We start from the raw sequence: 23,700 nt of genomic DNA on the forward strand, positions 1-23,700 counted from the left end.
CACTTACAGTACTGTGGCTACGTCATGTGGCCTAATGTTCTCATCCAAATTAAAACAGGCCAGCCATAACAGATGTTTATTGACAAATTTGGTTTATACTTTGTTAGTATACGTTAAAATACAATGCGTTTTTCTCTTTTAAACTGGCTGAGAATAAATGAAGCGGCTAATCACCTGCTTTAAACGCAACAAAGACCTGTGAGAAGACAGGGCTACAACCAACCTCTCCTTTGTTGGCATACAATTATTTCATGTGCATTGCTTCTATGACAACTTTACTTAGCTAAACCAAATTTAACCTTACACACACACAAATACAACAAGTGAAGTCTTCATTTATTTTATGAACTCATACTGTGATTAACCGCCATCAACCTAAAATAAATCTGCTACCCAAAGGAGATGGTCATTAACTCAGGGTTTTTATGCCTCCCATCTGGAATGAACCATTACACATCTTTCGGGGGAACATGGCGCCGACGCTAAACACTGCTTGACGAAATCAAACGAGACAACGACTCGAGTAACAGTCGAATCGTAGTTGTTTTGGTGTAAAGTTACATTTTAAAACGTTATTATTGGAGTATCACTCTTGTTTGTTCGGGTAACGCTTACTGTATGTACATTTACCCATACAAAAGAAATGATCTGTCCCACACCAGACCACCACGGAAAATGGCGACTGTGAAATAGATGGAAGACGAAAGTAAGAAATTATTCAATGCAGCGTTTAAATTGTGCCCTGTCCTCATCGGCACAGCTCGGAGGTAATGTTTACTTGTTTTTCATCATTTTCCTGACGGCTATATGGTATATAGCTGTCGTTGATTGTCATTATCCACAGTTTAGCCTGAGGAATAGGTTTTGCTATGGAACAGCCTTAATGAAATGGTCTGCAGCTCTTGCAAGCAGCATCCAACAACACAGCGTGATATAAACGCCAACGAAATGCTTTGAAACACGTACTGAACTTGGTTATTAATGATTAAATGTATCCTGTATGTCCGTATCTTTGAAAACCTATTTCAACTATTGATCATTGGCAGATAACTGACTACTATGCTGAAAGTTTTAGCACCACAGTAAATCTACAACTGCTCATCAAATACAATACGAGATCCATCTCTTTGCTGTTTCAGTGTTTTTATATAGAGGTTAAAAACATCCTACACTGACATAGAAACATTCACATTGGCATGACACTTTTATTGCCCTTCAAATCCAGGACCTCTTATCTGACGCGACCTTGTAGTGTTATAAATGGCTTCAATTTATAATTAAAGCAAAGTGTGAAATATATTTTGGGTTTATCTAGGGTTAAGTTAAGACTGTTAATGCTGATTTAACCAAGAAGCCAACCCTGTAACTAACTGTTAACTTTACATATCAAACAGGAACATTCAGGAACTACCTGTTTCAAGATCTAGCCCTTAAAACATGGGTTACCTTTTCCTTATTAGACATGTTAAAGCCTGAATAGGCTTGTGTCACTGTTTCACTTATAACATTTTGTGAAACATGTTAAAAATTGTAAGCATTTATCATTGTTACCATTGTTAACCATCTTAAGACTAGCATACTTAAATTAGCTTTATGGTTGCTAATGTTCTTTTTTTCCCCATAATTTATTTGATCAAACTAATTATATTCTTGATTAATTACTTCGTCGAAATCCATTAATAATTATAATGAAAAAACAATTTCAGCGCTATTTTCATTTTAAAACTGTTTAGGCACTAGTAGCAGCTTCTAGTAATTGCAATGTTTGTCACAACCTTTGGGCAAACTATGGACAATTTAGCTGTCTAAATCCAGATTTGTTTCTCTGCAGAAAGGTTCTACATTAGTAAAGTAATGATAATATGTAACGATAGCTAATTTTTGTTGATTTGGGGCTACAACATAAATACGGATGTATCCGTAATACAATGAATGTAGTGATGGAAATTTAAAGGTATACTTCAACCATTTGCATTAATCTTTGTATCATTAGAAACCTGGTAGTATTTTTGACTGGTCGTGCATCCTGCCCTCATTTACCCCTGAGATGGGATATCTTTGTATTTCTAAGTCTGAAAAGGAGCTTCCGATGACGCAAATATCGTCATTTTGCGTCGTCGGAAGCTGTTGTGGTTAGCGGGGTGAAACTACGCTAGTTCTTCATATTTTTGACCACTGAAGCTACAGACCAATCACAGATCAGTGGGTGGGACCTCACTCCCAGAAACAAAACTTAACGTCCGCCATATTGCTTGGAAGCTAACAGGCTCTATGGAGAAATCTGATAATGGCGAAAAAATATAAATATAGCAGCGAGACGGCTGCTGCCAACAGGCTGGTCTGCCGTCTCGCGGCTATATAGCTATATTGCTGGCCACCGCCGGCCGCTGCCAGCTCAGCAGCCGAGACATAAGGCCTGCCTGTCAACGGCGGTGTGGATGAGGAGCCGGGGCCGGCTCGAGCTGGGGCGGACTGGTAGTGTCGGTGCTCTCACTGTTTGCCTACGGACACAGACATAGTCTGTTTTCTGCCAGGAATTTCCAAGATGCCAATTCCTTCTGGAAGAAATCTCGGAATCAGTTGAGGAAACGGCATTATGTGTTGAATAAATATGTCTGTAAATAGAGGACCTTAGTGGGAGTGGCCTGCTGGGCTGTGCATTCTGGGAGTTGGTGTCTTTCATCCACATGAGCCAAAAAGACACTTTCTGCCTTTTCTCCGTCAAGAAGGCACCAACTTCAAAATGTATTTCACATTTCTACTACATATATGACCCAGTGTCAATACAGATTCATATTTCAACGGTTGAAGTATCCCTTTAAGAAAGGCAACTAATTAATTACTATTGGGCCGGTTGGTTAAAGGTAGAGTCCGTAGAAATGTTTGTTGCAGCTTGTAAACACAATATTCAAACTGGGCCCCTCCTCCATCAGTAGAAGCGCACACTGCAGGACTTTAGTGTGACTTAATGCTGCGTTCCATTTGATCTCGGAAGTCGGAAATTCCGAGTTGCCGGTCTGATACGTCATCAGGAACGCCCCTTGTAGTCGTAATTCCGACTTGGAAACTCTGCGAATTTTCACGAGCCCGAGTTCAGATCCAATATGGCTGCTCGACAGGGATGTTTAAGCTGTAACTGTTGTGTTTATTAGCAACTTAGTTGTCTTTTTTTATAATTCAATCAATCACACCAATGGTATCATGCAAGTTCTCTCTGTGGAGGTGTTTTCTTGTTATTTTCGGTCAGAAACTATCACGTAGTGTGTTCGTTATTGTCTGGTATTAGCTAACAAAACAAAGTTAGTCTTGGTTGGCGTCCATGTTGCTTTCCGACTTGCAACTGGAACGCAGTTAACTCAGGTGTGACGTCATTCGCAGTTCCCAGTTCCGAGGCTAATGGAAAGCACCATAAGGCCCTGACACTCCAAGGAATGTCGTCCTAGTTGGACCGTCAGTGAGCGGTCATCGCCCTAGTTTTTGCGTAGTGTCCGTCTCCTTCGTTACCCGTCAGCCCCCGTAGGCCTTTTTTTTGTCCAATTCGACATGTTGAATCAGCATCGGGGGTCGGTGAGAGGAATCTCTCTGATTGGCCTTTTGGAGGTTTCATGTAACTCCAGCTCTCGGCACAGGTTCAGGAAAGCCCCTTTAGTCTGCCGCTGTTATATCCATGCTTTCACCCATTGGTGCAGTTTCTCCTTATTTGTCGCCGCCGCCTCTTCTTTTCTGTTTCCAGTATAGACCAAGGGCTGAAAACGCCAGTGCCATTTTCAACTCAACTTCTCCATTTGTAGGCTACCTATAATATCAGTGGTACGCGACAGCGGTGTGAAAATGCTCTTCTCGTATCATAACAACGGACATCCGCCGCCTGCTGGCATGGAGAGTTATATCCTCTCATGCATGCACAGAATGTATGTGGTGGTTGGCCGTGCAACTTTTTTGGCCAAGACGTGAGGTGACGCCAAAGGCAGCCTTCGTCGCCACTAGATATGCCGTCTGCTCGGTGTGTCAGGGCCTTTAAGTGTGTTATTACTTATACCTCGTTACCTGAGAATGTTACTGTTGTAATGGGAAAGCTGACAATTAAGCACGCCAACAGCAAGTTAACCACAGGTGTTTGCTTTCCTGTCCAACGGAAAGCAACTCCAAGTCCATGGGTGTTTTGTGTTCTATCCGAATGTTGTGGAGGTATGATGGGGGACAAAGTGATCCCCCCTTTGAACCTTCTTTGGAAGTAGTAACAGAGGTTATTGGAAAGACAGTTTCAGCAGAGGCATCTGTGCTGCTACTGCTGAAACATCCCACTTCCTGATACGGCGGTATCATAATGGCATTTCAAGAATATAATTACTATTTTGTTGTGAAGAACTTGTCGGAAATAGAGTGTGTTTTATGATCAAATTAACTGAGCTTTAGTGCCACTTAACTGTGTTTTGTCTTTGCAACTTTACTGACTTTGAGTCATTTTGGTCAGATACAGCCCTCTTACAATCCTGGATTTCTCGATTATTACAAGGTCTGGATGGATTCTATGTCATGTCCGCGTTGCGTTCCTGTGCCTGTGCTCATGCCTCAGCAAACATACCGTGGCCCATGCTGTGCTGGGCTCACGTGACACCTAGCCATTTCAGCAAATAGCCTGTCATTGTAGACACGGACAACCACTCTGACATGAGGAGGTGGCGTAGCACTGGTCTCTGAGCACGGGGGACAGCTTGACTCCGCTCATATAGTCAGAAGACCGGGATTTAATTTTAGTTCTTTTCTGTCACACATCACTCTGTTACGTTGCTTTTGTTTATCAGCCACTGTGGCTAATTCACCAGACACTCCACAAAAACCTGTTTTGCAATTGGTGCAACTCTAGCTAGAAGGACTTTTATCAGGCAACGTAACGCAGTGTGAGAAGTCTCCCGTCGAAAAATTGCTCCCTCTAGTTATTCAACACTGCCTATGGACTGTACAGAACCATGCTTAATCTCTGTGATTCCTAGATAACATTATGAGACATCACTTTGAATTGGAGTTAGTGTCTATCAAATTTTATGTCCTAGGCTAGCAGAATTTATTTGAGTGGTTTTTGAATGTTGATTTGATCGGCTTGTTATAAAAGCAGAAATCTTCATTTGGGAAGGATACCAATAAATAACTTCCCTCTATGCTCAGATCCCAAATGTGCCGATATTATCATGCATACTAAAATGGATTGGATTTCTTTTATGTACCTTAACAACACCCCAAAGTGACAAATACAGCAATACTACCGGATCAGCTTCTTACTGTGCAAAAAGCCTATAGGTTGTCATTTTACCCTTGGTATGATGTGGTGTTAATGGTGGATTTTGCTTACAAACACTTGTGATTGAGGAATATCTAAAAGAAGGCTGTACTTTTCTTTTTCAGGTCATGGCAGCAGAAATGTCATGCCTGACAGGTGTTGATGATGAAGACAAAGATGCAGAACCTGAGATCAATGCCTTCACACTCCTGCAAGAGCCAGTGAGAATGGCGCAAGAAGAAGCCACTTGCACCGATTCTTTCAGCAAGCCCTCTTTGAAACAAAACAGTGTCCTAGATGTTCTGTCAAACACAGATATGCTGTCTTCAGTTGGCCTTGGAAATGGACCTTCTTCGCATCAGGCTACACAAGCCCATGAACTCAACAGCATCTCCACGGAAAAAGATGAGGCAAAAAGCATCACTCCTCTAAAAACTGTGCAGGAAATTGACACCGCAGGGATTTGGGGTTTTGATGAAGACTCACCTGAGAACTCATTGGATAATTTTAGTGGTGCCAGTGACCTTCATTGGGACCCTCACAAAGAGTTTATGCAGTTTCTGTGGGATAGTCATGGGGATTCACCTGGTGAAGAGTCTAAAGATGAAGTCCCTTCTGTCACTAACCGACGGAGAAGAAAACGGAAAATGGACATGGTTGTCATGGTGGATCCCTCAGAGGACCTTTATCCTGGTCTGAGCCCCAAGTCCTCGGAAGAATTATCTGATGCTGAATGCCAAGAAGACTCCATTCCTGTCAGCAAAGTCAAAAGGTCAAGGAAGCTCCTGAAATCACAGTTGTCCCCAACAGAAAAGGTTTCCAAGTATCCCAATGGAACTGTAAAGGCCATCAAAGACATTCTTTACAATGGACCTGCAAGAAATGCACACGAGAACAGTATAAGTCATGGGCTTTCACCACTGAATAGAAGGCTAACAAATTGTCATTTAGAGAAGAAGCAAACGTGTTACCCATGCTCACAATGTAAGCTCATTTTCAAGAAAGAGCTTCATTTGCATTGTCATATGAAGTCTCATGTTGACCCTTCTAATATCTCACTAAAGCCTTTTATATGCCGTGAATGTGGAAAGTCATTCAGACAAAGTAGTTCACTTATTGATCACATGACTTTCCGCCATGAAAAGAGAGAGAGAATCTCAGAAGAGTTCAAAGGCATAAATGACAAAAAGAAAGACGATAGAAAAAAGCTTTTCTGCCCGCAGTGCACATTCGTTACAAACTGCCCAAACACGTTTGTTCAACATGCAAAGACCCATGAAAAGGACAAAAGAAAGTTTAGATGTGACAAATGTAGCTTCAGGTCCATGAGTGAGAATGATCTAAGGAGACATAACATTATGCAGCACACCGTGATCACAGTTAGAAAGCAAATCGAGAATGATGACCACCAACTCTTCTCCTGTAATGTTTGTTCTTATAGAGCTTTTAGCAAAAATGTTTTTAAGAATCACCTTCTGCGGCGCCATCAACAAACTTACGAGGAGTATGAAGCTGTGCAATGTAGTGAGAGAAAAGCATCACCATTTAAGGAGCAGCACATGCCTACTTGTAAAACTCCTGTTGAAGATGCAGAGTTTACCTCTAAAATCTTGATAAAAGATCAAATCTCAAAGAGAGCTTCTTCTCCTAGTGAGTCCAGTGACATTTCAGACTTGTTCAAAAATAGCAAGATAAGGAGAAGTCTCAAGTCCCAAATAACAGAATCGAAGCTCGACAAGTCTATCAATGTTCTCCTGTCCCGACAAAGACATGGAAGGAAGACTGCAGAACAGAAGAAGGAAAGCAACAATTGCAGTACATCTGTTCAGAATTCCAAAATTGACAAAGATAGCTCAGATCATTTGCCAGAAACATTGACTGTCAAGGTTGAAGAACCAGCTTTAACTCCAAAATGCCATAGGGTTCCATCAAGTGCAACTAAATGTGATCTTAACTGCAGCAGTGTACCCACGTTGAAAGAGGATCAGTCAACAGTAAAGAAGTCGCCGTCTAAAAGGAAGATGTCTACTCCATATCGGAACACCTCTGACCAAGACTCATGCTTCATCTTACAAAAACCAAGTCCCAAGAAAATCAACCTAGAAGAAGAAGAGGAGTCAGACTATGATGAAAAAGACATTTTCCAATTCCAGGAAACGGATGCCATCCCTAACCGTTTTGACAATGACATCAAGAGAGAAAAACCAAACATCATTTATACATATAGCAGAAGAATGTCTATGAGAGGTGCACTGCAAGCGTCTAAAAGGCTGTTTGAGAAAATAAAGACCGAAGAGCAAGATGAACAAGATGGCCCTGAAATCAAAGAAGAAGAAGAAGAAATTGAAGTATTTCAAGAAAACTTTGAAACTCACCAAATACCTTTGAGTGAGTCATTCACAGAGGATGTATCAGACTTGGAATCAGAACGCAAGAACTGTCCATATTGTCCAGCAATCTTTGAGTCAGGTGTGGGATTGTCCAACCATGTTCGAGGGCATCTTCATAGGGTCGGACTGAACTACGACGCACGCCATGTAGTGCCTCCTGAGCAGGTAGCCTCTCATGACAGAAGGCCAAGAATTCGACGAAAGATCTCTGCATTGCGGAGATTGAAAAAAGGTACCTACATACTTATTGCATGCTCTTTACTTAGGAATCTCTGCTTTATAACAAATTTCATTTTAGTTGCTTTGGCAGTCAGGGCTATTGGTTTATTGTTACCCGTCATTAAACCTATCAAGACATTGCAGAGATCTTAATAAGTTGTAAGTTTGTTTTTGAAGCTAAATTTTAGATCTCTGTAAGTTTATTGATATCCAACCAAATGGAACCACTCGACTGACTTGCTTACATGAAAAAAAGAGTGGGATATAGTGTATTTTTCTGTGAATAAACTTTGATGTTTTAAAGTTCAGTATATTTTAATTGTACCGGACTATGTTCCTGTTTCAATCAACCAATCTTTATTTGTTGGGCCAATTCATAAAAACTGTTATCTCAACAAACTTTACATAAAGTGTAAGTCTAGACAGTACTCTTTGTTATATTAACAGTTTCATAATTCCTTTTCCTTTTATGTTCTGTTTTTTAACAGCATTAAGGATGGAGTCCGAGCCTGAGACTGTGAAGAGTATTCACTCCTGTCCATTATGTGGAGACTCGTTTGATAACAGGACTGGACAGTCCAACCACATACGAGGTCACCTCAAAAAGCTTGGGAAAAGCTTTTCAAAAAAGAACAAATCCCCTTTATATTTACTCCGGGAGTTGATGCGTGACAAGAAGGAGTTCCAACGTGCACTTCAAATTCTAGGAAAGAGAAGGAACCATTTCCAATATGGTGCTTCACCAAAGCTGTCCGGTGTTGATTGTTACAGGCAACAGCCCATTGGAATCCCAAAAAGGAGTTCTATCCCCAGTGATGGCACTGAAACTGGATCACAGATCCACGCCTTTTCTTTAGCAGAAATGAAACCTGAAAAAAGGCAGCTAGAGACTAAACTGGATGTTAAAAATTCACTCTCTGGGGCAACTGCCTTGATAGGAATTCTGAAGAAGAGGAAATGTCAGGAAGATGCCAGGCTTAAGGGGTCCTCTCAGATGTCGAGAAACACATTAGCAGTTTCTACAAATGGTGAGCACTGCCCAGGATCAAGAGTTGCATCTTCACTGCCAAAGTCAATATCCGGTAAGTAACTTCATCATCCTTGTATACAGAGTAGAAGTTAAAGTCTACAAAGTCCTTTTTATAGAAAACCTCAGTTGCCAAAAACTTTGGCAAGAATAAAAAAAACTATATGGAAAAATGGCTTTAATTTGCTAAATGATAAAAATCCTGTTAATAAAGGATTTACTAGACACTTGAGTCAGGAAAGGTAACTGCTAATTATTAACATACTGACATCTATAATAAGCCAATATCATCTCAACAATCTACTGGTCTTATATTGCTCATCAAGCTTTATCTTTTTACACTGATCCGAGTCTGGAATAGAGATCATAAAATACGTTTTATAAGTATACAAAGCAGCTGTTTAAGGACGTATCTGAGCAATGATCATCAGATTTGATGTGTTGTAGAAGTGAGGTGTCATCTGCATAAAGGTGTAGAATGACATTTTGGAAGTACATTCAGATTATGTTTCAAATACAGAAGATCATTTTTCACATTTTAATGTTGAAGTGTATCATTTGTTTCTCAATTCATAACCTTAATTGCATTCCAAATGCTTCTTAATCTTACAATGTGTGACTTCTCCAATGAAGGCTGTTTTGTCTTAAGAGTGACAGAACAAGAAATCAATTGTTGCACTGAGTCTGTAGTATCAACACCACTGTGTAATTTTATAGTACTGCAGTGTTTCTTTATAGTGGTACATTTATTAAGTATTGTCAGTTTAACATTACAATCTTGTTCAAACATGTTGCACCTTCCTCTTCAACTGCTTAGACCCACATTTTAATGTAAATCATTTTGTTTTAGTAAGTCATTCATTTTTAATCTGAAAGATCAAAAGGTTACAGTCTAATAATATAAAACAACGTGTTCCACATCACTCGACACCTTTAAAAAATAACCAGCAACTTATTCAGGTTTTCACTTATTCAATGTGTGCTTTTGTCTTTTTACAGAGAAAGGTGAATTCAACAGGAAGGTGTGTGTCCACTGCAATGCAACTTTCCATAGTGGAGTTAGCTTGTCTAATCACCTCCGGGCGTATGCAAAACGAAAAAGGACCGCCATAGAGGACGGAACAAGTAAGTGCAGTTACTTGCTGCTTTAGGTAGGCATGGAAAAAGAAATCCACTCCCAAGTTCACAGAAGCAGTTTAGTGTATCTATTTTCTTACAAGTAGTGTTTTAATTCATTAATCAGCATTAAGTAGTAAGTCACATTTAGACAGTTTGTGTCTGCATTGGGTTTACTGTCGCTCAGCAGAGCACACTGCTGGACAAGCTACATGATGAAACCATTGCAAAGCACTCAAATAATTGTTTTTTTGATTATTTCAAATGGAAAATATAAGTTTCACAGCGTACCTTTCAACTTGTGCCAGGAATACTTGGCATGATATAATGGTTAAAAAAAATGAGCAACTGAAACTGAAAACCAAGTTTCACAGAGTAGAAATGTATCAGTGGTCATTCATGTTCTCTTCAAGATAGGATCATGAAGGCGGTCAGAGAGGTATTGGAGAGATATGTGTTGGGGAGTTTGGTGGGTACATCCAGGGGGAGAACAACCTTTTTAGTAGAAGAGCTACTTTTCCAGGAGGCACAGATCACCACACTTGTATGTTGGTCCTAGCCTCTTGGTTGCTCTAGATTGGCCAATAGTGATAAGAACATCAATTGCACAATGCAAAAAAACAAGTTTCAATAAAGTAAGACAGGAAATTCAAGACACCTGAACAGCTGATTAACATTATATTGTGTAAATGCTTTATTATTGGACATTACTGAGAATCATGAATCACTTCTAGTGATTATTTTAGACTGTGCATTTGAAGGAAGAATGTGCAACTTTTTGATCCAGTAGATGTCAGCCTTAAGCACCAGCATTAGACCAAAACCAAACTTATGTTTGGTGACACCTCTGCTATTCTGAAGCCTCCGTTCTCCTCCAGCGACACACCTGCAACCCCCCTCCACTCGCGTTCGCATGAAGGAGTTATCAATTAGAACACACCATAATTAAGCACCATTAAGCGCAAGCAGCGCGCAAAATTGTCAGTGCCTGTGGCCTGCATTGTTGTGTTCAGGCTAATGTTAGCACACTTTGGTTAGGTAAGTAAATTTGATTTAAGCCCAGTTTCCACCAAGCTGTCCAGTTAGATTTAGTTCAGTATGGTAAACCCTGATCTTGCTTGTGTTTCCACAGCCAACCGTACCCTTATTTGGTAAGCGGCATGTAAGCCAGATGGAGATAGCTGCCTCAGCTACGAAATAGTGTGACATCATAGCAGCCCAACACAGTGTAGCTCGCTTTTAATTAAGTTCAACAAAGAAGAAGAACAGGACACAATAAACTAAAGGGACCCTTTAGGGTTGGATCGGTACTCTTGGCACCCCAACAGAAGGGTACCAAAAAAGTAGGACGGTACGGATCCCTTACGTTGGTACCATTCCCAACTTTTGACGGTGGAAACGCCAATAAATGGGTACCGTACTGAACCGAACTGAACCAGACCACTTGGTGGAAACAGGGCTTTATATAGCACTTTTCCCAGACAAAGGTCACAAAGTGCAGTGAACTCATAGCTTCACATTGCACATAAATTGACGCTGTGATCTAAAGACACTTACGCTACATCCAAATAAGCAGTGAGTAGGCTCTGTTATTCTTCTTATCTCTAGTCCTTGACTGAAATAGTTTTATACAACAGGTTGTCCCGTCCATGTAAACATGATGCAAACACAGCCAGAGAACAATACAGCTGGTGGGACTCACGCTACTCACTCAGTGTAGACCGTCATGACTCAGAGAGATTTTACACAGAGTATACTTGATTTCTGATGTGTAAAACGTCGCACATTCTTCCTTTTATATTAATAAGGCTGTGCCGTTATATTAGAATAAGAAATGTTTCTTTTTTTAAGCATTGGACTGTAAAATAAGGAGACAACGCTCAAGGCCTGGCCCAAAGAAGAAGTCACTGCCCTTGCCACAAACTCCAGAGGAAATGTACAGGCTCACCTGCAGGTAATGTTTCTTTTTATTTTTATTGTACCGCCATGTATACGTCTTGTAAATAGTGCTTAGTAATGCATGTGAACTTCACATTGTGAAGTCAAACAGACAGAGCAGTGGTAACAGTCCAGTTGCTTCTGTTCAGTTCTCATTTACTGATTAAGAGGCTGAGATACCTTTTTGTAAATGATGAACTCCAAAATGGTTTAAAAAAGTGGAACTCATGTGTAACAACCTAACTTAACAAAAAGAAAATACTCTTAAAAAAGCTGAGGCCATCTTAAAACTGGCTGAAATCACAAACTTGTACAGCAAGTATACAAAGAACACCAAAGTAACACACTTTACTTTGCTGTGTTGAAATCAAAATACTTTGTTCTTACATGAATGTCTGAGGAATTGGGACAGAATTCGCTTTTGTTTTTCACTAGAAAAGTAAGAAAAGCTAAAAACGCCTTTATCTCTCCTCAAAAAAGACTGTTCCCCATGTCAGTGGCTTTTACAGGCTAAACTAGTACAGCAACACATACTAACATCTCTTGTTTATCAGCTATGATGTTCACTGTCTGAGGTTAGAGCATTGGCTTGCTAGCCTTTGCTTATCCGTGCCAAACAGAGTACAGCTAATCTCATGAGTATATGATACTGTGTTATGGGATGCCCAACATTTGTACAAGTTATCCTGCTGAGGGGACATGATTGTAGCACATTTCATGGTAGCCCATTTCAATTGTGAAAAAGGACCTAGTTATAATTGTGGTGGAATTTCTGTAGTTATTTAGATTATAATGTACAGATGTCATTATGTTTATTCACTGTTCTCTAGTGTCAGTCAGACCTGACAGAGTTCAGCTGTTATTAGAACACCAAGTACAGCTTAGAGAGTGTCAACTGTTCTTCCTGATAACTGCAAGGATGTTTGGTAGACTTAAACCCTTTTCACACATACGGAAATCTCCTGAAAAACTCCGGAGATTTCCAGGAGGAGCTGTATGTCTGAACGCAACAGCCAAATTTTTTACTCCGATATTACCCGGAGTTTCTCTGGCCAGACCCATAGTATTTTTTCCGCAGATAATCCGGAGGAGCTGATGTCTGAACGCGGCCGAATATACTCCGGAGATTTTCAATTTCAGCCAATAGAAAGAGAATGACGTTTATACAGTGACCGGCTAAAATGTCTGCCCGCGACCACTACGATCTCCGTGCACGTAATTAAACGGCTGCATTATGTTTTCTGTTCGTCAGTATGTTGTTCTCCTCTCTTTTGTGGATGTTGTCATTCCATTGGATTACACATAGCATTGATATAAAGGCACATATTCTCATTATAACGTCGTGTAGCTGACTCTTTTGCTACTTCCGCGTTGTTTATTTACGTCACGTCTTACCTCGGGAAATCCCCCGAGCCCCCTCCCCTCTGACAGGGAAAGTCCCCCGCTGTGAGGAGCATATGTGAACGGCTAGGTCGGGAGAATCTCCGGAGAAGTCCTCCTGTAATTATCTAGATATTATCCGGAGTGTATATGTGAAAACGGCATTATTGTCTGCTCCAGTGTAATCAACATCACAGATTAGTCTAGATGGGTCAATGTGACCCTGATAATGATCATGTCTTTTAGGATATATGCGATGCCTTTTGAAAAGTTCAGCAGATGTGATTGAGCAAGACACGAGTACAGAAGTGTGATGTTGAATCATGTCTCCTTATGAGTATTCTTCTTATCAACGTAAGCCATCTGAGTCAACTGAGTCTTTTTGTATGGAGTCAAGTCTTAGTAATTTCCTCAACAATAATCACATCAGGTAGAGTTACTGGATCACCTGACGAAGACCTGTGGTCGAAATGTTGCGAATAACAACTTTTTGTGGCACTTGAGCACGTCTGTAGCCAATTTAAATTAAGACATTTCACTCAAAACAACAAATGTGAACCTAATAATGGCACATGAGGAATAATCAGAGGATCATCAGGCCCCGGCTGTTCAAAAGGTTTGATCTGGATATGAATCAGAACTGTTGTCCTGGCTTTCCAAGAAAAAGTTGACTGGAACAACCTTACCCAGATTCAGACTCAAAAAGATGACCTAATACGTATTACTAGTTCATTAAATGGGACTTCATAATAAATATTTTGCCCACAGTGGGCACCAATAAGAATACAGGCCTCCTGTAGCATTTCTTGGACATGTTGCTATCATGACCAAACCCCACTAATTTGTCACATCAATCTTTCCTTCTTCTGTTGACAGGTTCTGTGACCTGGTTTTCCAGGGCCCCCTTTCAGTCCAGGAGGACTGGATCAAACATTTACAGAGACACATAATGAACACAAGTGTCCCTCACACTGGGCTCGGCATGGTAGAGGTCACCTCGCTGCCGAAGACCCTAAAGACTGACCAAGACAGCTCACTGACGGCCACAAACGCTGCCTCATGAAGCCAATGGGGACCTTTTTAGATTTCACTAGACTGTATGTGTATGTACATTGGATGTTGTTTCACTTCTTTCTTTTTTAAGTCAATGAAATACTGGCCAAAAGTACAATATTGCTAAATGATGGAGACAATGTTGGACATTTGCAGAGTTGATGAAGTTAATTAATTTGGATATTGTTACCTTTTCTGTTTTTACATAGTTCCAAATGGGCTGACTGTTTTTTTCTGTTTTATGCAGTAATGTAGTGTGGGATCCATTTCTAATGAAGACAACTTTTACCTCAGATTTCTCATGGTTTGAGTCAGTTTTTGTCAAAAATTTGGCTGCACTTCTTCTGTATCAATTTTCTCATTTACATGAAATCATGTTCTCTTGTATTGCAAAATGTTCAAATCCAGACCCACAGTCTCCTCTTTAGGCCACGGAGTTAGTGAGACAAATATTTGGACTGATTGAAAGCACCAAAAGCATCATGATAAACAGCTCAAGGAATCACGAGAGTGAGCTAGTATACAAGAACAAAAAAGAAAAAGATGAAAACTTGTTATGCATAGAAAGTGTTTTATAGTATTTCTGTTAATGCATTGTTTCTAATACAAATACAACATTTGAAATGAAAGTGGTTTCAAAAGACCTAACAGGCACAACCAGTGCTGAACATACGTCACCTATATTTAATGTTTCAACTGTTTTGAGATAATTTAATTTTTAATGTACTATATCACACAGATACAATGCTTCAAACATTTGTGTTGTTCTAAATAAAATAAAAATAAATAAGTTGACTTTTTCAATTATTTTCTGCACACAAATCAAAACATTTGATTCTTGAACAAAACAGAAGACAGACTTTATCTTCTTAAAGTGACAGAGACTGATGGCCTGGGAGCATTTCAGCTAACATATCGGCATAATGAGAACTGAAATAATGAATGAGCTATCACAAGGAAATCTATGTTTTGTGAAAACAGCCTAACTTAAAATGTCCCAATTTATTCAGACAAATCATAAAAGACACATAATCGGTACGTGTTCTTCGTACATGAGGTACCATATCCATGTGAAGATTCGACTGAAATCCAAATCTGAAGATCTTCATCTGAAGCAAAGCAGGGTCTCGACGTAAACTGTACTTTGTAGAGTTGGATGTCTGTCACTCAAATGGGCTGCCACCCTGCAAGAAAAGAGTCAGTAAAGCAGTGTGAAAGCTCAATGTGTAGAGTGAAATGCAGTGTCAGTGAAGTCCATCTTAAAGTAGCTACTAGTATTTGATAAGATAAGGATACTATTTTCCCGTTTTAGCTATAGGTAAATTAGTGTTCAGAGATGTGCAGCATGATGAGGCTGTTCGTTCTGTATGGAGGCAGACATGCAGGTTACGTGAGTAAAGCATTAGCTGAGTGCTGAATGTTAGAATGTTATGCAAATATTAATTTAACTAGCACCAGCTCTTTATTAATCTTGCTCCACCAACAACTAGTTGAACAACACAAACCTGTTCTCTCTCTCTCTACTGTGTATGTACAGCAGACCAGATACTTTGAATCCTTTTACATTTATCTGTTTCCATTTATAATTCAACGATCACAATAACTGTCTGTTGGTGGCTGTTTAGGTAGCCTGTGTGATTCTCAGGGTCCCAATGTGTTCAATCTTACTGAGACCCTCTGTAATAATATGAACTAGTATTAAACTCCTGAGACAGTGATGCATATAGTTTAAAGTCCCAGTGTTGTTGTACTTTATATCAGCACTCAGGGAGTGGCTCCTGTCCAATCAGATTACTTGAGCAGAAGCAACCGTTTTATAACGGGCGAGTCTAAAATTCAAGAAAAGTGTAAATGTGAGAGTGAACTGTTGTCTCTTTCTGTGCCGACGCTGTGGTTGACTGAGAATCTGTATTTGTAAGATTACCCGTCTCCCCTCATGTCAGCTTGGATCGGCTCCAGCCAATCTGAATGTAGTCTGAATGGCTGAAAACAAACGTAATACTTCAGGTAAAAATATACCAGATGTTTCACTTTGCTGGATTTTAAGTGGATGTTAAAAATGTTGGTTTGTTCTTTGTATTCAGTCCAATAAATAAGTAAAAAGACGTTTTATTAAATCTATCTGTGCCCATAAAATGTTACCTTCATGCTGTTATAGTTAAATTCCCCTCATGTTATATTCAATTTTAAGTTGAGACAAATTAAGAGTCTATCTGTTTGTTACCCTCTACTGACATCACAAAACCATCTCTGTTAAAGCACGTCACATATCACAGGCTTCAGATCCCAAACCCTCCGTTTGGTAGACTTTTATTTAAATACACGTAGACGGAGCCAAATGATAAATTAATCATTTGTGTTCAAATAATACTAAATTATGATGAAACAAAATCATTTTGCAAGGAACACTTTAGATTGTATATAGCTTTTAATAGTGTAGCCATTTATCTTTTTCCAAAAAAACTAAATTAGACTGGGTTGTTCTTAAGCAGCAAAAGTTCAGTAACAATGTATACAATGTATCTGCAAAGCAGGGAACAGAACAAATACACTGAGTACACAGTAATGAAGGAGAGTATTGATCGGGACGGATCCTTTTGGCTCTTTTTTAATTCTTAAAATGTTTTTCCAAGAACCTGTTTTGAAATATTTACTCTTTTGAAATACCTGCAGGAAGTGTTCAAACTGAGGTTTCAGCTCCTTCATCATGGTTTCTGCTTTGTTCAGGCATGTATGACTCTGTCGCGCTTCAAACTCCTTCAAGAAATCCATCAATACATCTGTTAACATTAGATCCCTTTAGCTCATTCCTTGTCTGATCATGGTTGAATTATTACACAAAAAAAGAAATGAGAGTTTCAGAGAACAAAATGTAATGCTAAGTGTTGTATCCTGCATTGTTACCTGTGTGTTACTGAGGTGTTCCTGGGAGGTTATGTGGGCCTGGACTGAGGATGCCGATGTGGAGATGAAGACTTTGCAAGCTGCACAGTGGAAGAGTTCGATTTTTGTCATGTGGTCATTTTCCTGCAGAGCTGACAGAACGAAAAGATCAGACCAAATGACATCTTTCAAAGACTGGAACAGAAGATACTCTAATATCACAGTGGATGTTTTATCACAGAGGTTTTGTTAGTACAAGTTTACCTTGAAGTGCACAGTCCTCTATCGCTCGACTACACTGACGGCTTTTAAACAGCATGACGTCCTATGGAAAGAAAACCAGTATGTCACAATCCAGACACATAAATGCCCAAACATTTGTTAATGTTTCTATGATATGATCACTTCTGTTTTAATTCCATCATGGATTCTATTGTTAATTTATTGGGCTCAGTGTCTTTGCATTTAACCCCAATCCCTCTATTGTTTTAAAGAGGACATATTATATCTCTTTTCTACATTTTAAAACAGTCTCCTGTGGTCTAAATGAAACATCTGTGCTTTTGTCAAAATAAAACATGACTCAAGCCCCAGAGGAGGTTTGTGACCCTTTATAAACCAGCTCTCTCAGAACACTCCGTTTTTGTGTGTGTGTCTCTTTAAATGCAATGAGCCCCCCCTGAGTTTTCCAGTAGATGTCAATCATCTGAAGGGAGAATAAAAATGACAAACCAGCGCAAAAGTTTTGTTCTAGGCTGGGGATGGAGTCCATAGGTGGAGATATCAGCAGAGGGGAGGGGATTTTTTTTTACCAGAATCCAACTTGTGACATCACAAGTTGAGCAAATCTGAAACGGAGCATTTTTCTGTGTTGTAAGACTTATGCAGACTACAAACAAAGGACTGGATGGATTTATGTCACATTTTGTGGGTCGGTAGTTCTATAATATTCATTTGATCTTTTCTTATTAGTTCTGAAAAGGGAACATGTTGGGATGAAGTCCATCCGAAGTTCATTAAAGAACAGGCCTGGGATTAGAAGGAACTGTCTACAGGATGTGTTTTATCTTACCTGTAGGAAGGCTATGACGATATCATCATAATTATTGTGTTGCTGAATGTGCTCCAGCGTGTCCCAGTGACTCTTGCTCTCTAAGTGATCCTCCAACTCCTGACCATTCGCTAACTCAACCTCACAAAGGTCACAGATAATAATGGGGTTCCTAAAACAAAAAGAAGACAATCAGCAGCGCAAAGTCAGGCCCACAATGCTTCAAGCAATCATTTCTTTTGAAACCTGTTTTCAGGCAACTCTTAGTTAACAAAGCCAAAAACTACAGGACTGACCCAAAGTGTGTAACCCTAACCCTAGTGTGGTAGCATTAGCATATCAACTAGCAGTGGCTAACAAGGAGCTAGCAGAGCTGTATAGAGGATGGTATTAAATATAATATGTTGCATTAATATGAATATAATCTTTGACAAACAGAGAGGTTAAACACATTTTCTCTCTGTGGCCTGTTTACTACAACATCAAATGATGGATGGATGAAGCTTTGGTTCTTACTTGTCCATTATTGTTCTTTTGCTCTCTAGTCTTGGCACCTTGTTGGGAGGTGGGATTTGGTCCAGTTCTGTTGAACAATATAACAAAGACAGAATTATTTTTCATATAAGGTCCAAGAGTGAATATATTTAAACAAGGCAAAACACTGTAGATTCTTAGGTTTCCAAATAGCTGTGGAAATACATATGTTGCATAAATGTAATTGGACGTAGTCACAGTATCAACAAATGAGTGAAAAAGCATACTGGCAATCAGAAAAGTGTGCGACACTACATGATTACTTGCACGACGATCCCATTGGTCGAGCACCGGCTGTGTGTGTAAATGTCACTGTGAATTTGACTGATTAGTTAATGCTACATTGACACATCGGCTTACCTTCAGGCAGAAACTATCTGGGTAATGTCGGCGTGAAAAAAATGGCCATTTGCATTCACACATGCAGCTCATCCTGAATGTTTCAGGACATTTTCAAGAGTTTGGTGCATATGTGAAAACGCCAATACTGAAAATCATCACCTCTTCTCCATACAATCACATATTTTAAAACAAATGATTAACATTGATGAAACAAAACAACCAGCATACTTTTATTTTTTTTTAGCAAATTGTCAACTTGCCTGTTTCAACATATCCCAACTGTTGCTGATAGTCCTGCTTTAACCTGGGAGGTGATAATCTAACAGTGGTCATCTAAAGGGGAGAGAATACAAACGAGCAATTACAGTGTCATTAATGCATTAGCGAGCTAAAATGACAGTTTCATTAAATATATACAAAAACAACAAACAGAGCCTTGTCTGACTGTCTTTTCACGTCTACCTGTCTTACTGGTGATACCTCTCTCCTGCACTCTGGGATCGTTATCCTCTCCTCCCCGTTGGTACTCTGTGCTCCATAAGCAGGAAACAGTTGGGTGGAGGAGGCAGGAATAAGCCTGTCAGGGCTGCAGACTCGGTGGTCAAGTGGTCTGTTAATGGACTCATAGCCTGCTGGGTCAACTGATTCAGTGTCTGGACTATAAGCCAGCTGATCAGGAGGTATATGAACTGGACTAAGGCTCGGTATTGTTACAGAGCCAAAGTCAAGCCTGCTGAGGGGATGGCTCCCCGGCCTCAGGACGCATGAGTCCCAGCGGCTTTTTTCACTGCTGCCTCTTTCTGGAGACAAACTCTGACTTCCCAGATCCTGAACTGTTTCGGAGTCTGTGTGATCTTGGCCCTGTGGCATCTCATTTTCGGAGTCTGATGAAGCAGGCTCGTAAGGATTATAGAGCTCATCCCTGAGGGACAGAGAAGGAATTAGTTTGTTTGTGACCGTAATGTACTTTTAGTTTATCACCTGTAAGGATGCAATGCGATTAACCACTTCATAGATACTCTACCTATCAGTAATCACTTACATTGAGGATGTTTTAATTTTAATATCTTCTTAATGTCATATTTCTTTCTTTCTTAATCTTATATTTTAATATATTTTGTACCGTAAGATCCTTTTTTTAGCAATAATTTGTTGCTTATTAGTTATGCATTATGTATTATATCTAACAAGCTTTACTAACCTCTGTTGATTGCACTACGGAGGTTGTGTGTGTGTGTGTGTGTGCTCTGTTCATGTTTGCTTACTGTATACATACTGGTGCTTTTACACAAATGAAATTCCTTATTAACAGATAAACAGTATTTCTTTTGTGTATGTTCTTAATGTTGCTTATGTTCTGTTTGTTGTGCTCCGTTAATGTTTAGTAAAGCACTTTGAACTGCTCTGTTACTGAATGGTGCTTTATCAATAAACTTGCCTTGCCCAAATCTGCAAGCAAACTATTAAGTCCAAAAGTGTAACTAGTAAGTCCTCAGAGAGAAAAAGCTTACATCCTGACACTCACACTTCCCCCTGACAATCTGGACTAATATGAGAATGATAGTTTTAATTACCAAGAGACAAAGATTAAGATTCAAATGAGGCATGTTAACTTCACAGAGTTGCTTACTTCTTTGGACTGCTTGTGTGTTTTTCCTCAGAGGGGCCTTCTCCTTCTTCTGCTTTATCTAATGGTTTGAATGAAGACTTCCATCTGAACTCAATAGGTCCTGTATTAAACAAAAGGTAAACAACAAAAAGACTATTAAACAACAGTTACGTACAACCAAGCACAACATCACTGGGACTTTTTACAATATTGTATCAGTCCGCCTCAGCCAAGTGTACTGAATACAGTCAGTTAGTGTTACAATAGTCAGGCATCATGCCTACAACCAAACAAAGCAGTTGTTATATTCAGCACAACTTCACTCCCTCTCATGTGATATTGCTTCATTAGGTTTTGAGAGATTAGATGCACTCAGGAATATAGTCCTCCTGAATTACAACTAAGTAACAATTCAATTGTTAATTTCTGTTGATTTGATTAGTTACTGTATGTATACTGACATGTGTTCATTAAGTTTTTGTTCCGTTTGTGTATCCTCTCTGAATGGTATAAAATGAGCTGTGCATGGCTGTGTTTGCCTGCAGCTATTTTACTTGAAACATTTTTGATTATGTTCTTTGTAATGAATGTCTTGTGAAAGGGGGCAGATTAGGAGATTGTTATTCTTTCTGCTCCTCTTCATTAAATATTTGATGTTTGTATTTAATTGTGTTGTTTTGTCGATGAATAAATTAAACGTATACAGATAAATAAGAGGAAAACATCCTGTTATAATTCTGAACGGGTATTTGAGAAAGCTTTCCTGGTTATTGAGAGATTGTATTCTATGGTCTCTGTATCAATATCAATCAGCATACTGATATAAGTAAAATCTGCAGCAACTCAGTCAGTGTTACAGTGGTTGTGTGCTAATGCAGTGTACGTGCTGTATAATATTCAGATTCCTGCGATGTATAACATTGGTTTCAATTCATGAAGACTTTCTAAATGTTGTTCTAAAGGTTACATTCAGACCTTGAGCTCTCGCTCTGGCATCTCATAATACGTGATGCTCTTTAGTAAGTGACAAAACACAGTAACACAATGACAAAACACAGTAAAGAGAGCATACTCGACATTCATTGTGATTAATTCGTTTTTGAGAAAGCATTTTGTCACCCACAAAGAGATCAAATCAGGATTCAAATCAAGCAAACAATTGGAAAAGAATCGTTTGTGTTAATATTAAATACTAACTTTTTAAATGACAAAGAATGTGTTTTTTTCCACGTTTGAAACTATTCAGTTATACTGTATACAATTGTAAAAAAAAAAAATATTTTCAATGTTATTTGTGGGTTGATTAAAATATAAGTGTGTTATGATATTGTCTTATTTGGATCACAGACAGCTGTATTGAATTTGATGATAACTGAGTTGTGCCATACTTTAATATATAGTAAAATATTACATTAATATTGATATAATTTAGTGTCATGGCCTAAATCTTGTCGTTGTGTTTCTAAATTAGTTGAAACAGAAGTTACCTTCAGGTTTCTCGGCCTTAGAGACAGAACCGGAAGTCGACTCTGAGTAGCCTTCTAGTTTCCTCGAGATGAAATTCATAGCTTCTTTGTAGCCAAAAGGTATTCTTAATTACACACACGTGAGGACAACGCTTTAATGCAAGTAAACACGACAATAACAGCTTGTCAACATGAGAGTTATCATTAAGGTGATAAATGACTGACAAACATAGGCTCAGCCAGGAAATAAGATAATGTTCTGTTTGAGCTGCATGGCTAACAACAGGACAGTTCCCTGATATTGTTTAAGATGTTAACATTTATGACATACAACCTCCAAATAATACAACCACACATCGTCATAGCTTTGAATATTACGGAGAAAATGCTCGACGTAAAAAAAAAAAAAAGAAGTTACCTGTCCAACTGAGGCTTTGTCCTTTTATTTTCTGATATTGTAGATTCAGGTTGGGAGGGAACATTGTTATTCGGAGGGTTCATTATTGTGTTGTTTTATCGATGCAGAAAGGTTGGCATCGGGTTTGGTATGTGTGAGAAGTACGAGGAGCTCAGCTTGTTCACCCACATACAGTATAGCTTGCTAAAAGTGAAAGCTGCCGACAGGTGGCAGCATGTTGTAACACATGATGGACCTCTGTACTTCTCCAATCATCCTGTCCAACACAATATATGACACCTTCACCTTTAGAACAGAGGATCCCAACTCTGTACATTAAAGGTAAGTGATAGGGGTGCTCAATTGATTTCTTTGAGTTTTTTGAGTACTTGATGCAGGTTTCACAGCAAATAAATAAATAAAAATACAATAAGTGCAAATATAATCAGTTTAACCTGCTAGAGGGAGTTTCTGTTTTCCACCATCAGTTACTTTTCCTTTGAGTATTATTTTCTTTTTATGTTGAAAATGTTTTTGTTTTTTTATGTGTAAGCATAACACTTTAGTGATGAAGAACTTAAGAGTATATTATATATATTTTTTGACACAATGTTCCTCTAAAAGACAGAGTCAGCTTTTTGAGAACTGTCATCATGATAATATCTGTCTCTCCATACTGTAATCTGTTCTGCACATGTTAAAATTTACAAATTATCCCTGCACTCAAGTTCACTTCATTTGTCTGTCTACTCACCGTTATATTGAATAGTTTCTGCTGATAACATGTCTACACTCATGCACTTTAACTTATGTCAATACTGTCCATTTACGACTCTGTTTTTGCACATTTACATTTAATCTTCCATATTTAATCTTCCCATTTAAGACTAGTAATGTTTAGTTAAATCCTGGTTGTATATATTCACATTCTTAGTTTTGATATTTTTAGTGCTTATTTACTTTGTATTTAATATTATATTGTGTTTAGATTTGCTAACATTGTGTTTTTTGCTCATA

The 23,700-nt window shown here is 39.0% G+C and overlaps 2 protein-coding genes across 6 annotated transcripts; one reads left to right on the top strand and one right to left on the bottom strand.

Annotated features, from left to right (window-relative positions):
• The first annotated feature begins 467 nt into the window (after positions 1-467).
• On the top strand, positions 468-15,196 carry znf644a (zinc finger protein 644a). 2 transcript variants are annotated; one of them, XM_061043431.1, is made up of 6 exons: positions 468-767; positions 5,404-7,900; positions 8,376-8,969; positions 9,914-10,039; positions 11,882-11,984; positions 14,225-15,196. In XM_061043431.1, exons 2-6 carry the CDS (start codon positions 5,407-5,409, stop codon positions 14,409-14,411), a joined length of 3,504 nt encoding a protein of 1,167 aa, XP_060899414.1. In that variant the 5' UTR covers positions 468-767; positions 5,404-5,406; the 3' UTR covers positions 14,412-15,196. The 2 variants fall into 2 exon arrangements, with proteins under 2 accessions (XP_060899414.1, XP_060899415.1); XM_061043432.1 differs by having other exon boundaries at positions 468-706.
• LOC132978340 (uncharacterized) lies at positions 14,953-22,892 on the bottom strand. Of its 4 annotated transcripts, none has more exons than XM_061043465.1 (11): positions 22,705-22,891; positions 22,308-22,388; positions 20,842-20,941; positions 19,674-20,133; positions 19,472-19,544; positions 18,852-18,918; positions 18,357-18,507; positions 17,549-17,609; positions 17,306-17,436; positions 17,069-17,158; positions 14,953-15,585 (listed from the first exon to the last, which is right to left on the bottom strand). In XM_061043465.1, exons 1-11 carry the CDS (start codon positions 22,766-22,768, stop codon positions 15,565-15,567), a joined length of 1,299 nt encoding a protein of 432 aa, XP_060899448.1. In that variant the 5' UTR covers positions 22,769-22,891; the 3' UTR covers positions 14,953-15,564. The 4 variants fall into 4 exon arrangements, 3 of the variants coding, with proteins under 3 accessions (XP_060899448.1, XP_060899447.1, XP_060899449.1); XM_061043464.1 differs by having other exon boundaries at positions 22,308-22,411; XR_009673901.1 differs by having other exon boundaries at positions 15,563-15,585; positions 17,069-17,181; positions 22,308-22,411; positions 22,705-22,892.
• Between the last annotated feature and the right edge of the window lie 808 nt (positions 22,893-23,700).

This window comes from Labrus mixtus, chromosome 8 (assembly GCF_963584025.1).
Source record: "Labrus mixtus chromosome 8, fLabMix1.1, whole genome shotgun sequence".
NCBI classification, from domain to species: Eukaryota; Metazoa; Chordata; class Actinopteri; order Labriformes; family Labridae; genus Labrus; species Labrus mixtus.

Excerpts from the sequence above, each read along its gene's own strand:
- znf644a (XM_061043431.1), top strand. The coding sequence starts at position 5,407 with ATGGCAGCAGAAATGTCATGCCTGACAGGTGTTGATGATGAAGACAAA. Across the intron at positions 7,901-8,375 it reads ATTGCGGAGATTGAAAAAAG|CATTAAGGATGGAGTCCGAG; the intron begins GTACCTACATAC and ends GTTTTTTAACAG. Across the intron at positions 8,970-9,913 it reads ACTGCCAAAGTCAATATCCG|AGAAAGGTGAATTCAACAGG; the intron begins GTAAGTAACTTC and ends GTCTTTTTACAG.
- LOC132978340 (XM_061043464.1), bottom strand. The coding sequence starts at position 22,787 with ATGAACCCTCCGAATAACAATGTTCCCTCCCAACCTGAATCTACAATA. Across the intron at positions 20,942-22,307 it reads TAAGGCCGAGAAACCTGAAG|GACCTATTGAGTTCAGATGG; the intron begins GTAACTTCTGTT and ends TGTTTAATACAG. Across the intron at positions 17,610-18,356 it reads TCGTCATAGCCTTCCTACAG|GACGTCATGCTGTTTAAAAG; the intron begins GTAAGATAAAAC and ends TTCTTTCCATAG.